This window comes from Bos javanicus, chromosome 27 (genome assembly GCF_032452875.1).
Source record: "Bos javanicus breed banteng chromosome 27, ARS-OSU_banteng_1.0, whole genome shotgun sequence".
NCBI lineage: Eukaryota > Metazoa > Chordata > Mammalia > Artiodactyla > Bovidae > Bos > Bos javanicus.
In genome coordinates, this window is record NC_083894.1 from 31,274,468 (window position 1) to 31,291,668 (window position 17,201).

Genomic DNA, 17,201 nt, shown 5'->3' on the forward strand with positions numbered 1-17,201 from the left:
TTGATTTTCTTCTACCAACTAACTCTGTTCCTGATTGGGAGACGGAGATGAGACATAAATGGCTTTTATTTTAGAAAAAATGGAACCGTCTCATTTCCATAGATGAAGTTTTCTACTTTGACCCTTGTGATCAATATTGTCACTTTTATTTCTGTTTATTGCTTGTGAGTAACACCTACAGTACAGGACAAGAAATCTTACTGCTTGGCAGTGATGGAGTAGGGATAGGATGGTGCAGTGGAAAGCCAAGCAGGCTAGGATGGGGAGATGGTGGGAGACACAAGCGACTTGACTGCTTACCACTCACTTCTGACACCTGGTGGCTCAGATGGTAAAGAATCTACCTTCTATGTGGGGGACCCGCTTTCCATCCCTGGGTTGGGAAGATCCCCTGGAGAAGGGCATAGCAACCCACTCCAGTATTCTTGCCTGGGGAATCTCATGGACAGAGGAGCCTGGGGGGCTACAGTGAATGGGGTCCCAAGAGTCGGATACGACTGAGCAGCTAACACTTTGACGTTCTGGCACCTTGGCTTCTGGTCTAAGTCTGGTTGATCTCAGATAAAAACATGTCACCTCAATGTACTAAGCTTATGTGACTTAGTACATGTGACTTATTTTGGCTGTGCTGGGTCTTCACTGCTGTGTGCAGACTTCTCTTCTAGTTGTGGCAAGTGGGGGCTACTCTAAAGTCGTGGTGCCCAAGCTTCTCACTGCGGTGGTTTCTCTTGTGGCACAGCATGGGTTCTAGGGTCTTCCAGCTTCAGTAACTGCCATGCCCGGGCTCTAGAGCACAGACTCAATAGTTACGGCGCACAGGCTTAATTGTTCTACAACATGTGGGATTTTCCCAGACCAGGGATCAGACTCCTGTCTCCTGCATTGGCAGGCAGATTCTTTACCACTGAGCCACCAGGGAAGTTCAGTATATATGATTTAATTAGAAGTATATGCAGTGAACTAGTGGCTCAGACGATAAAGCGTCTGCCTGCAGTGCAGGAGACCCGGGTTCGATCCCTGGGTTGGGAAGATCCCCTGGAGAAGGAATGGCAACCCTCTCCAGTACTCTTGCCTGGAAAATTCCGTGGACTAAGGAGCCTGGTAGGCTATAGTCCATGGGGTCGCAAAGAGTCAGACACGACTGAGCGACTTCACTTCATCCAAGGAACTAGTCTTGCGACTGTGTAAGAAACTAAAATTATATCTCCATCAAATCATAAGATATCACTGTCTCAGACCTTATCAGTGAAAAACAGAATACACAGTAGTGGGTGGCAGCTTTGTGTGTAAATTCAGAGGCTCTGAAGTCAGATTTGAATCCAAAATTGCTGTAAAACCTAGTAAATCAGTTATTCTGTCTGTCTCAATTTTTCCAGCTGTAAAATGGACATACTAACATCTATCTCAGGGGGGCCTTGTGAGGGTGAAACAGCCTGGAATAACCTGGCTTATAATACTTTGGCTTAAGGTACTCAGTCAATGTAGAGCACATCCTTCTAGAAGCTGCCTGTCTCCTCATACCTTGACAGAGGACACCAGTGAGTTCCGCAGAGCAGCAGGTGATGGGTGAGAGGGGCGGTTCCCTGATCGGAGCATCTGGGGAAGGCTGACTTGGATAAGCTGATACATCTTATTACCATGAGGCATCTCAGAATGTAGGAAACTTATACTGTGACTCTCTCAGAGAGTATGTAGCCTTTCCAAACTTATTTTTACCATTTTCTTTAACCAAGAACTCACAAAACTAGTGATACAACAGAAGCCCCTTATCCAAATTCTACTCTCCCCTGCATTCACGGTGAGGCTATGCCTTACATGGGTGCTCTGTTGTCTTTATGACATCCCTTCTTGAGCAAATATGATTGGAGCCCCAGCAGGGTGAACAGTGAGATTTAATAGAATGTCATAGAGTAGACCAGGGCCTTGAAAAGGACATCCAAAGAGAAACTTGTGGTCACTGGGGAATTATCTTCAGTCAGACTTAAATCAAGTTGGCCACCAACTTTATATGTGTATATGTGTGTGTATTTTTCATATATATACACATACACAAACATACACATATGTATGTGTGTATAGTAATAGGCAATTAAGACTTAAGTCTAACTCTAGGAAATGTTTTTGCTTCTTGACTTTACATAAGATAGCAGGGTCTTCTAACAGTAGCCAGAAATTAAACGTTAGAAGGTGAGGGCGTGAGAGAAAACAGCCATGAGACCAAGAGAGATGCTTTTTCAGGCACCAGTGGAAACCCCTGCTCCAAACTTTTCAGATGTGAGATGGTTCTTCCATCCTGCTTCTTGCTTCATAACCCAGAGTAAGACTGGTATCTGTAAAGTTTAGTGCAGTTCTGTTAAAAAGCTCAGCTCCTTATAATATAAAAAGATCCTCAAACATGGAAAAATGCCTCATCAAGGTGCTTTTACATCTATAAGGTATTTCATCTCATTTTGAACCTGCTCCTCTGTGATTTGGGATTCTTAGAGCGTCAGAACAAAGAGGTGGGAAAAGTCAGGGTTATAGATTTCCTGCTGGTGTTGTTACAAATTATGAAAATGGAAAAACAATAGAAGCTAATAGGATATGGTCTGAAATTGCAACATTTTCCAAAATATCACATGCGAAACATTTTTGTCAGGCCCCAAAGGAAAATGGTTTAATGTGTTTTGGGTTTCAATTTGAGATGTCACATTGATGGACTGATATGGGCAGGAAGTTTGGAACTGAGGGTTATTTTGTTATTTACTAATAAATGAGATTACTTCATCACAAGAAAATATCACAGCATTTCTTTTTAATATTTGGGCATAGAAAAAAAATGGTTATGTCCCAGCCGATGAGAAAGTCCAATTTCTCATGTTTTTGTAAGGATTATTTTTCTCCATTTGTTTTGAGTCAGAAAGAAACCATTCTCAGCTGCTCCCCTTGTGGAAGCTGGGATCCTCTGTGCCTCTCAGAGTGACATTCATGTTATCAGAGTGAATTGGCTGCTCAGACATGGAGCAGCTCGTGAAGCCCCCTGACCCTTTTGCTCTGAGGACACATTTCCTCCCCCAGAAACTGCCCAGAATTCCATGGGAGACGTGTTGGCACCCACGCCACCTCGGTTATAAACAGCACCACCTCGTCACCATGCTGTGTCATCTCTTTGCCATTTAAACTGAACAGATGTTATTTTTGCTCCAAACTGGATTGCAAAACATCTTTCTTTCATCTTTTATTTTTTTAGAAGCTCCTCTTTGCCAGTTAAAATAATCCCGTAAACAATCATACCTGAGTAAGTTGCCTGGTGGAGTGCCAGAAATAATTGTTTTGAAAAGATAGCACATAAAGAGCTCGAGAAAAGAATGAGTTAGATCGGCACTATTCAGGAAATTGACTGCAAAAGCCAGAGCTCCTGATTCCGAGGCTCTGGACACTATTGATCAGCCTGTTAGAGACAGTTTAGATGCCCAGGGCAGGTCTGAGGGGTCAGCCGTGACCTGAACAGCTGGTAAGCACATGCAGTGTAGTTTGTAGAAGCATGTGAAGGAGTTACTATGATGCTTTACAGCTTCTGAGTGACAGATCCATCTTCTCTGACCAGGTAACTCCCTGCTCTTGAACCCCTCCATGCAACCGGACCTGACAGTGAGCCGAACGTACAGTGGGCCCATCTGTCTACAGGACCCCCTGGACAAGGAGCTCATGACGGAGTCCTCACTCTTTAACCCTTTGTCGGACATCAAAGTCAAAGTGCAGAGCTCGTTCATGGTCTCCCTGGGAGTGTCTGAGCGAGCCGAGTACCACGGCAAGAATCATTCCGGGACTTTCCCCCACGGAAACAACCGCAGCTTCACGACAGTGCATGCCAGAAATAAGACGCCCTACATCCAGAACTTGTCATCACTCCCTACACGGACCGAGCTGAGGACCACGGGTGTCTTTGGCCATTTGGGAGGACGCTTAGTAATGCCAAATACAGGTGGGTGGTAAGTGTGCGTTTGTGTATCTTCTAGCGTTTGTTTGAATGTATTATATTTACATGATGATATCCCGTAAGGTCCATTTTTAAGATCTTGACTCTTCCGGTGTCAGAGTGAACACCATCATAGCTCCGGAAGTTGGCTTGATTTACACGGCAAGCCAGAAGCAGCGCTGACGTTACACTTTGCCGTCTGCGTCTCAGCATGGACCATACACTGCATCAAATGCCCTGTTAGGGCTGACAGCCATGCTGGCTCGGAAGTTTTGGGTGGTCCCTAGAGTTTAAGCCCCTTGAATTATATTTCCTAGAACACGGTCAGGAAGCACTGAAAACATTCTTTGATATGACTGCCAAATACCGTGTTTATAGTGAAGCGTGGTTTACAGACAAGTTGATAGATGAGTGAAATGACACCCGAACTTCCTCAGTAACTGACCTGATGAATAGTCAGCGTCCGTCACCCTTGCTATCATGTTGCTTTATGATGAGCAGTGATGAGGGTTCCTTTTGGGGTTGCTGTTCTGAATTCAAGCTCGGATCCTTGGCTATGTAGTTCAAGACTGCCTAAGAGTGTTTTCTTCCTTTTGGTTGGAAGATTTTCATGTTGTTTTGACGTGTACAGCCCAGATAACTTTGACTCTACCTATGCGTTAGTCTTCAGAGCTGCCATCTAAGATGTGGGATGGAGGAAGAGAGCAATCCCCAACACCACCCACCCCCCCGCCCCACTATCTGAGCAACGAGATTTAGGGAGTGCTCTAAATCATCGCTGTTGGCTGAGAGGAGAGGGAAAATGCCAGATCTGCCATTGTTGTTAAAGATCTGGATAGCATTGAGCTGGGACGCAGGCCTTAGCAGATTTCTCTGTAGGGTAGAACAAACCCACCTCAAATATCAAGCATTTTATCTTGTACAGTGAATTCTGTAGTTGGACTAGTCAGACGCTACTGTTCCACTGCCTGACCTTCTAAGTAGATTAGTGAACTTGTGCCTGCCGTTTGTTCCAAGTTGATGATTGGTTTTCCTATATCCTTTGGTTCATTAAAAACTTAATTTCAAGGAAACAGCCCTCCAATGCAGACCCAATAATGATGTTGTATTCTAAATTTCCAATTCTCTAAATCTTCCTCCATGAGTAGGACGTGGTAAGAATCTTTTTTCACACATGTAGGATGCCCTCCTCCTGGTGAGATAGGACGGATAGGAGGTCCATGGTAGGGAGCAGGTGGCCGTATTTACCAGGTACCCTTCTTCTTGTTTACTTCCCTGGTGGCTCAGACATCAAGGAGTTTGCCTGCAATGTGGGAGACCCGGGTTCGATCCCTGGATTGGGAAGATCCTCTGGAGGAGGAAATGGTTACCCACTCCAGTATTAGTGCCTGGAAAAATCCCATGGATGGAGGAGACTGGCAGGCGACAGTCCATGGGCTCGTGAAGAGTCACACAAGACTGAGCGGCTTCACTTCTTGTTTAGTTGCTGAGTCATGTCCGACTCTTCTGTGACCCCTTAGAAAAAGAATCTGTGATTGGAAACGTAGGATCTAGAAAAGGAAAAGATGCAGAACCTGCCCTTTTGAAGAGAAGAGTATGTATATTCATCAGAATTATGAGTTTGCGTGTTGAGTTTTTGTACCTTTGTATTATTTCCACTTTCCTACCTAGTGGCTGGCACTTAGGTGGCTCTCAGTAGTTACTGGTTGAATAGACTGGTCCCGTCCTCGTCTGTGTGTGTAGGAAGGGAGTGCCGGGATCCATCCATTTATCATCTGTATTTGTTCAATGTTCATCATAGAACGGGAAATGAAATCATGACGACAGACTTTTTTCTTGCTTCCCTTCTGACTTGAGGAGCATTTAGGTTGACAACCCAAAGTTCCAGTAGCGTTATCTATGATTCCCAAACAACTCTGTGAAGGGGTGTTTTCAGAGCTCTGCACGAGAAGCCCTAGACCAGACTGAAGCTGTTCATTGGGAATGAATTTGAGAAAAAAATAAGTGCAGGGAATTGAAACATATGCTTTGTTATTTGCAGAACATAAATGTAAAATATGCCCTGGGGAGCTAAAGTATAAAGAAGAGAGGCTTGGAAATTAAATTGTTCTCATGCTATCCATCCCAAATTACTGTAGGGTGCCTGGCAGTGGTTTGTGAGAAAGGTTGGCAGCAGTCCCCACACTCTAAAAATTATTTATTATGCAAAATAGGAACCAAAAAACTCAGGTGGTTTTGTTGTCCTATCAAATAAAAGGCTGTCAGGATAGGTGGAGTTTGGGGGAGAGTATATCCTTTAATCAGAAATAATGTGTTGAATGACTTGTTGGATACATCTTTAGGGGACCACAAGTGTGAAGAGTTCCTACAGAGCCTTCATTCTTCATAAAATATAATTTGCCACCAGCACCATCAGCTCCCACGACCTCTGGTGTTCGACTATCTTCAGTTTCCACGTACAATTTAGATAATAAGTGGGGGAGGGAAGTATGTTTAAAGGATCATCATACAACTTCTGATTGAAGGAAAGACAGGATCGTTTAAAGCTCCAGTGATCCTACATATTCAGATTGAATTTCGGTGTATTATGAATAATGTTTCAATCTACACACAAGGAATTAAGCTGACTTGAAAGGAATGCGATATGATCTGCTCTGCAAACAGCCCTTCCTCAAAAGTCCATATGCATATTTATTCTGACTGTCAGGCCCTGATGATCTGCAGAAGACTGCATGTCTCAAAGCCTGGCTGTTTTTTAATTTTTTATTTTATTTTTACTGAAAGTTTTCAATTCTGTTCATTCATTCATATATTCATGATTTGTTTTCTGAGAGCTTACTCTCTGCCAGGCATTGGGCCACATGTTACAGATGTAATAAACCCTTCGCTTCAGTTCAGTCACTCAGTCGTGTCCGACTCTTTGTGACCCCATGAATCGCAGCACGCCAGGCCTCCCTGTCCATCACCAACTCCTGGAGTTCACTCAGACTCACATCCATCGAGTCAGTGATGCCATCCAGCCATCTCATCCTCTGTCGTCCCCTTCTCCTCCTGCCCCCAATCCCTCCCAGCATCAGAGTCTTTTCCAATGAGTCAACTCTTCGCATGAGGTGGCCAAAGTACTGGAGTTTCAGCTTTAGCATCATTCCTTCCAAAGAAATCCCAGGGCTGATCTCCTTCAGAATGGACTGGTTGGATCTCCTTGCAGTCCAAGGGACTCTCAAGAGTCTTCTCCAACACCACAGTTCAAAAGCATCAATTCTTCGGCGCTCAGCCTTCTTCACAATCCAACTCTCACATCCATACATGACCACTGGAAAAATCATAGCCTTGACTAGATGGACCTTTGTTGGCAAAGTAATGTCTCTGCTTTTGAATATGCTATCTAGGTTGGTCATAACTTTCCTTCCAAGGAGTAAATGTCTTTTAATTTCATGGCTGCAGTCACCATCCACAGTGATTTTGGAGTGCTTTTTTTTTTTTAAAAAAAAACACACTGTATGATTTTATTTGAAAATTTAGAAAAGACAAACTAATCAACATGTCAGAAAGCAAATAAATGATCGTCTGGGTTGGTGATCGAACTGACTACTGAAGGGTGCGAGGGGGCTTTCTGCGGCAGTGGAATATTCTGTCTTGACTGTGATGGTAACATGAGCGTATACACTTGCCCCAAAACTCGTTAATTTGTATAACTTAGGCATGTGAATTATACCTCAATCAGGGAATAGAGAAAAATGTGAAATGGGAGCACAACAGAGCTCTTTTGGGTTAATTGCTCAGATGGCATTATTTCTTATGGTGACACTCTGTGCTCTGTCTCTAAATAAGGTCTAAATGTCTCTTATCATCATAGTCTAAAACAGAGGCAACAGAGAGAAGTGTGATGGCAAACTAACAATACAGAATGTCTAGGGTTGACATTTACACACACTGAATATCACACGTATAATTTCTGCTCCCCAGCAGGGAAGGATGTAATGGAGCCCACTTCATTTGGCAGCTACATTTAAGGAAGGATGGGCAATTAAAGGAGAAAACTGATCAGAGGCCACTGAGTATGGCAATTACTGTTCTCCTACTGTTGACATTAGGGTCTGGAATATAAATAGATACCCTAGCTGAAAAGCTGTGAGCAAGATTTAAATGGACCTCATTTTTAGTGAAAGACACTGATGATAACTAGCGTGTTACTGAATAATGTTCGTAAATGTGAACCACACAACTTGTTTTGCCATGAGTCTTCCATTCCTCGATCCTATAGCAGTGAACAGGAACACGGAAGGATATCAGTAAAGTCTGCCATCTCTAGATGTAAATTTATCAGCAGCAGCCTGAAAGCTTCCTGTGTAATTACATTAGCTCTAATGAAAGGAGAAAAGGTGAGTGCTGCATTATTCAAAGGATACCCTGAGATTTTACTTTGTCAAGATCTTAACTGTGTCTCTATTTCATTTCTTTTTATAAGCAAGAAGCTACATTAAAGAGACTCTCTGCCCTCTCTAGACTCTTCCCTTTTGGCCAAACTGAAATAGTAACTTCATAGCATTCAGGAGAAAAGAGAGGAATTTCCCAGAGTGGTATGAGGTGCCTTCCTGTGCCCACCCCACCTGAGTTTTCTTTCAATTTGACATTGATATGAATACAGCTAAGTTATCTTTAGCCTTAATCTTTTCTAGCGTCTGTTTGGAAATACGGAGCCAAATAGTAGCTACACAGAATCTTCAGTTCCTAAGCTTATTCACAGGTTTTCCCTCCTTCAGTTCTCTTGACAAAACACACTCCATCAGTCACCTCCCTAAACTGACTTTAAGATGCACCCTTTAGAAGACAGTTACACACTAGGCTCCAGCAAAAATGTTAAATGTCTCACTCATCATCCTAGATACCTTTTCAGGAAATGAGTGGATAGAAAGAAACCAGAGAAATACCTTTTAAATTTTAGAGCTGACTAACTGATACATGAAGAATTGATGCTTTTGAACTGTGGTGTTGGAGAAGACTCTTAAGAGTCCCTTGGGCTGCAAGGAGATCCCACCAGTCCATCCTAAAGGAGACCAGTCCTGGGTGTTCTTTGGAAGGACTGATGTTGAAGCTGAAATTCCAGTACTTTGGCCACCTCATGTGAAGAGTTGACTCATTGGAAGAGACCCTGATGCTGGGAGGGATTGAGGGCAGGAGGAGAAGGGGACGACAGGATGAGATGGCTGGATGGCATCACCGACTCGATGTTACGTGAGTTTGAGTGAACTCTGGGAGTTGGTGATGGGCAGGGAGGCCTGGCGTACTGTGGTTCATGGGGTCGCAAAGAGTCGGACACAACTGAGCGACTGAACTGAACTGAACTGATACACTGAAATTCTTAGTCTGAGATACATATGATAGTGCTGGGTGTCAGGATACCTAATCTTATAATAGACTTTTTACAATGCCAGGAAGGCTTTAATTTTTTCAAATTTCTATTTATTGACGTATAGTTGACTTACAGTGTTCGTGTTAAGTTCTGCTGAACAGCAAAGTGATTCCTTTGTGTGTGTATATATACACACACACACACACATGCATTCTTTTTCATTATGGCTTAGCCCAGCATACTGAAGGTAGTTCCCTGTTCTATACAGTAGGACCTTGTTACTTATCCATTCTATATACAGTAGTTTGCATTTGTTAATCCCAAATTGTCCTTCCCTGCCCCATTCCCCCTTAGCAACCGCAAGTCTGTCCTCTATGTCTGTAAGTCTGTCTGTTTTGTGCCATGTATTAGCTCCCACGTATAAGTGATATCATATGTTTCTCTTTCTCTCACTTTTCTTGGTAATCTCTAGATCCATACATATTGCTGCAAATGCCACTATTTCATTTTTTATGGCTAATATTCTAGTGTGTGTATACACACACACATCTTCTTTATCCATTCATCTATTGATGGGCACTTGGGTTGTTTCCATGTCTTGGCTGTTGTAAATAGTGCTGCTGAGAACATAGGAGTGTGGGTATCTTTTTGAATTACAGTTGTCTCTGGACATATGCCCGGGAGTGAGATTGCTAGATTTTATGAGAACTCTCTTTTTAATTTTCTGAGGCACCTCCATACTATTGTCCATAATAGCTGTACCGATTTACATTAGAAAGACTTTAAGTAAAAATCTGAGTATACACTTGAATGATATGCCCTTCTATATGTCCCTGAAGGAAACAATATCTTGTTATTATTTTGCACTTTGTGAAACTCCTATAAATTGCTGTGAGGTGGCCCATCTTTGAGAGCATCTGTAAGTTATTCAGCTGAGGTGCTTCTGGATAACTGGAGAATCTACAAATAACTTCTTGGCTTTTTCTGTTTCAGGGGTGAGTTTACTGATACCACATGGAGCCATCCCAGAGGAGAATTCCTGGGAAATTTACATGTCCATCAACCAAGGTGAACCCAGGTAAGAGACAGAGAAGGATGGCATATTAATGAGATCTTGAGTAGGAAGTGGAACTTCTGCAGAAAATCTGAAGTTACGAAGATAATGTGACATAGACGTATGTGAGTGAGAGTGTAAGCTACTTGGACTGTAAAGAGGAAAAAAGCAATTGCAAACTTGTTGGCTTTCCGTTTGTAGTGCTACCCCAAGTCACCAACATCTAGATGGCAGACACCAAAACCAGTATATCAGTAGCTGTGCTAAGTCACTTCAGTCGTATCCGACTCTTTTGTGACCCCATGGACTATAGCCCACCAGGCTCCTCTGTCCATGGGTTCTCCAGGCAAGAATACTGGAGTGGGTTGCTATTCCCTCCTCCCAGGGGATCTTCCCGACCCATGGATCTAACCTGTGTCTCTAAGGTCTCCTGCACTGGCAGGCAGGTTCTTTACCAATAGCACCACCATCAGTAGGGTTTCTCGACAAAGAGTCACTGTCTCACAGAAGCCTCCTCTCAAAAGAAAAACATATCCTCCTGGGGGTACTCTTTGGTTTTACACATTATGAAAAATTCAGAGAATAACTGCCTTGTGACCTTTTAGTATCAACAGAACACCTGCCCTATAGCCGAGAGACAATTTCTTAAGCAATTTTTCTCAAAGAAAAAAATAGTCTACACTTCAGTAGCTTTCAGATCTGACAAATTTCAGCAGCATTAAATTCAATTACGTGAACAAATACAAATCTTGCCTCATACTTTTTTAATGAAAGTAGCTGGTTATTTTGCTAGTTCAACTATGGTATTTCCAGAAATGTTGCCTTCCTCCACCTAAGATAAACCAAACTCCTCTTTAGAAAGCAATTTCTCTTATCAGCTAGATCTATATACCTCTGGCATTTTCAGTCATAACATCTTGGTTAGTTTAGAATAGATTTTGTTGTTAGCAAAAAAAAAAAAAAAAAATACACACACACATGAAAGAAAAACAGAGAAACAGATGGTTTGAACAGACTTTGATAGCTATCTCCATAATAGGATTTGTTTGTACCCAGTGGTTTTCACTTTCTGCTCTATGGGATTTGAGAAAAATGGAAGAAAAGGCTCTGCTAGTTGGCTGTTGGGGAGGAATTGCTTGTAAGCTATGTTGGGCTCTTGTGTTATCTGCTCAGTTCTGTAGACTGATGTCCTTTAGTTGGGCACCTGAAAACATTCCAGTATTGAAGTATCTGCACTTGGCAAAAGGGAAACCAAGAAGCAGAAGTTTTATTCAAAAATCTCAACTAAGCAGACCTAAGAACAGACTTTTCTGGAATAGTCACCTTGTTTTTGTCTCTTTGGATGGATTTATTGAAGCAACTCTACCTGTTCAAAATTGAGGTCATGGTCAATTACACATAAGTGTCTAAATGCATCATCCTTCAAAAATCAGGTTTGAGGCAGAATCCAGGCAACCTTGCCTGAAAATCATGGTCTCTTGCAAACCCTCCTCCACTCTGCATCCTGTTCCCTTTGTGGTAATGAGTCCACAGAGCCTGTGTTCAGCTCTTTCTTCGCAAACCCATCCCTACTTTCTTCTACCACATTATGCGAGAACCAGCCCAGGAGTCTTTCACAAATTCAAAGGCACCTAATGCACAACTCACCCCAATCCTCACCTCTTAGACCCTTCTTCTTAGGAGGGAAGAGCTAGATTGTGTCCAAAGACATCAAACATGCAAGGACTTAAATAAAAAGGCTCAAAAATGGGAGAACTAGCTCTTGGGATATCCTGAAGTGGAAAAAATACATAAAAATTTGCCAGAGCCCAAAGGCTTTGAAAGACAAATTTGGCCTCCTGGGATCACACCCTGCTAAGCTTTGCAAGTTTCAGGTTTATCCGTTTGCTTTATCCATCTGTAGCTAAGGTGTAAGTTCATTGCTGCCTTTCAGGAAGTTGGACAGAAATAGGAACAACGTCCAAAACTTCCCATCTATGAGGTGAGCATGTAACAGAGGATGAAATAAAATTATAGGAAGCACACATTTCCATTTGCCAAAACCTTCCCAGCTGTTCCTGCCTCTCATGGAAATGACTGGTCACTAAACTGCAGCCCACTTACCTTCCTTGGCTGTTCTCGCTCCTTTTTAAGGAGCTCCAAACTACATACTGAAAAATAACACTAAAAATAGTAAATGCCTTTTAGTTACTCTTTTTTTAAAGCTCATGTAAATTTTTTCCATGCTTGCTAGAGGGCTGCTCAGATCTGAGTTCTGCTTTTAATCCTGTGATTAATCAGGAGACCACTGATGTACCTATTTAGTGTCTTCTCTTTTCTTTGTGAGATCACTTGAAAACCCATTTTCATCTTATGCCATCTGTCATTCTGAACTTGAGCTCAGATTAAGACCCATTTCCGCAAAGTTCGTAAAGCTGGAACACCACTGCTCTGACTTTTAGTTCAGAGGTGTGAGCGTTGGATTTTTCTGACTGCCCATCACTCCATACACAGCAAATTACAGTGGGATCTCCCCAACACCATCTTGATTCTGTGTTTGAAGGCTATTCCCTTCTCCTATTGATGATACATTTCTGTTACTCTTTCCTGAGTTACATCTCTGGTGTAGCAGGGTGATGACTTAGTGGAACTATAACAGATAGCACAGATGCAAATACTTTAGCAGATGCCCAGGGATATAGCTGTGTGGAGTGAACCACAGACTCAGAACAAACCCCTATACTCAGATAGTCTCAGATATACTTAACATTTTGGTAAGTTTCAAGTGAGGTTGTTCTTTGTCTGAAGTGAGGTTGTTCTTTGTCTGAATTGAATGTGCCCTCTCTTTCTTAGAACATCCTTCTTGCATACCTGGGAAATTTCCAAGAGGAGATTGTATTGAATTAGCCAAAAATTTCACTCAGATGTGACAGAAAATCCAAACAAAGTTTCTGACCAACCCAATACTTCCTGTTAGGTAGAATGATGTCACTTTCCTTCCTCAATGTTCCTGCTTTGTCTGTACTCTCAGACTTGAACCACCATCTTAATGAAGCTTTTCTAACCTCTTTTATCAGTCTGGACCTTTGGTTGGTCATAATGCTGCGGAAATAAACTCTGCTGACTTTGTGCGCATATAGGTACACATTAGTTTGCTAGGAGACCTTGCATCCTCGGAAAAGTACTTACCTCTTCTCAGTATAACTTGCAAGGTGCTCTCACATGCGTTTAAGTCATTTAATCTCCCCAGTAACAAAAAAAGAGAGTTTTGTACAGATTTTGTGATGAGCAAAAAGATATAAAAAATGAAGTTTCCAAGAAAGGAAGCTGCTTTGCAAGGATGTATTACTCACCAGCTGAGCTGGGATTTGACTTCAGGATATCTGACTCCAATTCCATGGCTCATGGACTAAAGGATGCCACCTCTCCTTGACATCAGAGACTTTAACAGCTTTCTGACCTTGCGTTACAAGGCTTAGCCCCTGGAATTGCTCTGTAAGAGAAGCAGACAGGATCAAGTTGAACATTCCTTAGACATCTACGGTGGTAAATTGCTGTTGTTACATTGTAGCTGAGGGAAGAAAGGCTGGAAACAGGTGTCACATCAGTGCTGAAACTTAGCGGACATGATGTTCAGAGACTTTTGAGCTCGATGGCTAAGAGTGTGAGCTCAGGCATCCGAACCTTGGGTTCAGACTCACTGCTTTTATTCATGAGACCGCAGGTAAGTTAATGAAACTCTTTGTGGGTATAGAGTTGGTACTTAATCTATTAGAGATATTTATAGGATTGTATGATATATACAGTGATACTACAATCTTAAAGATGATAAAATAAGAAATCCTAATTAATACATTGTATTTGATAAAGTATTTTACCTATTAATACTTTAGATAAGTATATGTCCTTTAATCTTCTCATCCATCTGTATGGTAAACAATAATTATTCTTCTAATTTTGTAGATTTGAAAATTAAGACCAAGAACACTTAGTACATTTGCCTCAGATGGCAGTAGGAGTGGGCTCCAAAACAAAAGTTTTTGACTAATAATGTATTTTTAGACTGTGTCCCACTTTAAGGCATATTATTCTTGAGTCTGGTAAGACGTGTTTGATTGAGACACAGAGCTTATGCCTAACAATGGAAATACCATGAAACATACAGAGAGGGGTCCAGATTTGGGAAAGACAATGGTAACGTGATAATTCAATGTGGAATTATGGTGCAATAGAGAATTTCACAGAGAGCAGTGGGAAAATGGAGGAGACCTTAAGTCTATTCTAAGGATGGATTTACAGAGGGGGTAGAAGGGAAAGTGGATAAAAGATCAGTAGCACTTAGCCAGACAAAGAACAGTGTAAGGGTTATAAAACCCAGTGATTTCTAGCTCCAAGATAAATTTTCCAGTATTTCTATACAGTAGAAGGTAGGAAGGGGGTGGTTAAGAGTAAATAAATCCAGGCTTTATTATTATTATTCAGGTATAGTTGCTTTACAGTGTTGCTTTCTGCTGTATGAAGAAATGAATCAGCCATATGTATACAACTTCTGGGACCTCCCTCCATCCCCCATCCCACCCCTCTAGGTCATCCGGGAGCACCAAGCTGAGCTCCCTGTGCTACCCAGCAGCTTCCCCCCAGCTATTTTATACAGAGTCATGTAGATCTGTCAGGCCTAATCTCCCAGGTCATTTCACACCTCTTCCCCTCCTACCAGCGTCCACACATCCTTTCTCTACATCTACATCTCTAATCCTGCCCTGCAAATAGTTCACCATTCTTTCTAAATTCCACATATATGTGTAAATATATGATATTTCTATGTCTGACTTACTTCACTCTGTGTAACAGTCTCTAGGTCCATCCACATCTCTACAGATGCCCAGTTGGGTTGCTTTTCATGGCTGAGTAATATTCTATTGTATATATATACCTCATCTTCTTTATCCATTTCTCTTTCAGTGGATATCTAGGTTGCTTCCAAGTCCTAGCCATGGTAAATAGTGCTGAAATGAACACTGGGTGCATGTCTTTGTGAATTATGGTTTTCTCAGGATATATGCTGGAGAAGGAAATGGCAACCCACTCCAGTATTCTTGCCTGGAGAGTCCCCTGGACAGAGGAGTCTGGAAGGCTATAGTCAATGGGGTCACAAGAGTTGACATGACTTAGTGACTAAACCACCACCACAAGGTATATGTCCAGTAGTGGAATTGCTGGGTCATATGGTAGTTCTATTGTTTTTTAAGGAACCTCCATACTGTTCAGGTGTATAGCCAAGTAATTCAGTTTTTTTTTTTTTCAGATTCTTATTCCATTATAGGTTACAAGGGTTAGAATGTAATTCCATGTGCTATATAATAAATCCTTGTCATTTATCTATTAATCCCAAGTTCCTAATTTATCTCTCCCCCTAACTTTCCCTTTTGGTAACCATAAATTTGTTTTCTATGTCTGTGAGTCTGTTTCATAGATTATTTTGCATTATTTTAGGTTGCACATATAAGTGATATTTATTTTTATCTGACTGACTTCCCTGGCTCAGTCTCTTGTGGGGTTACTGCTCCTTTCTCCTGGTGCCCACAAGGCTTTGTTTGTGCCCTCCCAGAGTCTGTTTTCCCAGACTTTCCTGTGGAAGTTCTGTAATCAAATCCCACTGGCCTTCAAAGTCAAATTCCCTGGGGTTCTCAGTCCCTTTGCTGGATCCTCAGGTTGGGAAATCTGTTGTGGGCCCTAGAATTTTTGCAACAGTGCGAGAACTTCTTTGGTCTAACCCTCCTCCAGTTTTGTGGGTCATCTGCTCTGTGACTCTATGGTGGGGCTAATGGCAACCTCCTCCAAGAGGACTTACACCACATGCACCTCCCAGGACTGCTGCAGCCAGAGCCCCTGTCCCCACCGCAGGCCGCTGCTGACCCGTGCCTCCGCAGCAGACTCTGAAACACTCACAGGCAGGTCTGGCTCCGTCTCTTGTGGGGTCACTGCTCCTTTCCCTGGGTCCTGGTGTGCACAAGGTTTTGTTTGCACCCTTCAAGCATTTCTGGTGGGTATGAGATTTGATTTTAAATGCAGTTGCACTCATCCTACCATCTTGTTGGGGCTTCTCCTTTCCCCTTGGACTTGGGATATCTTTTTTTGGTGGGATCCAACATTCTCCTTTCCATGGTTGTTCAGCAGCTAGTTGCGATTTTGGTCTTCTCACAGGAGATGAGTGCACATCCTACTCCAACATCTTCCCTTCGTATGATCATCTCTAGGTCCATCCATGTGACACATGGTAAGATTTCATTCCTTTTTGCAGCTGAGTAATATTCCATTGTATATATGTGCCACATACTCTCTATCCATCTGTCTGTCGGAGGACACAAGTTGCTTCTGTGTCTTGGCTGCTGTACATAGTGCTGCTAGGAACACTGGGGAGCAGGTATCAAATCTTGCGCCACCCCCCCACCCCCCGCTTTAAAGTCACTTTGATGCCAAAATATTGCCTTAAGCAGCTTCCTTCCAATTCTACCCCAGGTCTAGGCATAGACAGGATTAGGTTTTATGCACTGCTTCACTCACAAAATAGAGAATGCTTCCTGATGTCACAGGAGCTAGAGTAGCCTCACAGAAAGGCAATGGCATGAACTTGGATCTGCCAGAAGTATTTGCAGGTGAGAGGCCCTTGGGATTCTCCTGACACAAGGGTATTTAAGCAGCTAAGTCAATGCCGAACACAGCCTCCTTTATCAAGTAGGCTGCTTTGGAGGACAGGAAACCAGCAATGATCACTTTTGACAAGCTTGTCTGTTTTCCCAAACTTTAATTCACAAGAATTGGGGTCTTTTCTTTCTAACATTTTTTCAGGAGCTTTT

General features: G+C 42.4%; 1 protein-coding gene across 1 annotated transcript in view; it reads left to right on the forward strand.

Annotated features, from left to right (window-relative positions):
- The window catches only part of UNC5D (unc-5 netrin receptor D), a 643,560-nt gene that overhangs the window by 556,631 nt on the left and 69,728 nt on the right, over positions 1-17,201 (forward strand). The window contains exons 10-11 of the mRNA XM_061404454.1: positions 3,587-3,964; positions 10,305-10,389. Of these exons, the coding sequence (XP_061260438.1) occupies positions 3,587-3,964; positions 10,305-10,389 (463 nt within the window). The remainder of the gene's footprint in view (positions 1-3,586; positions 3,965-10,304; positions 10,390-17,201) is intronic.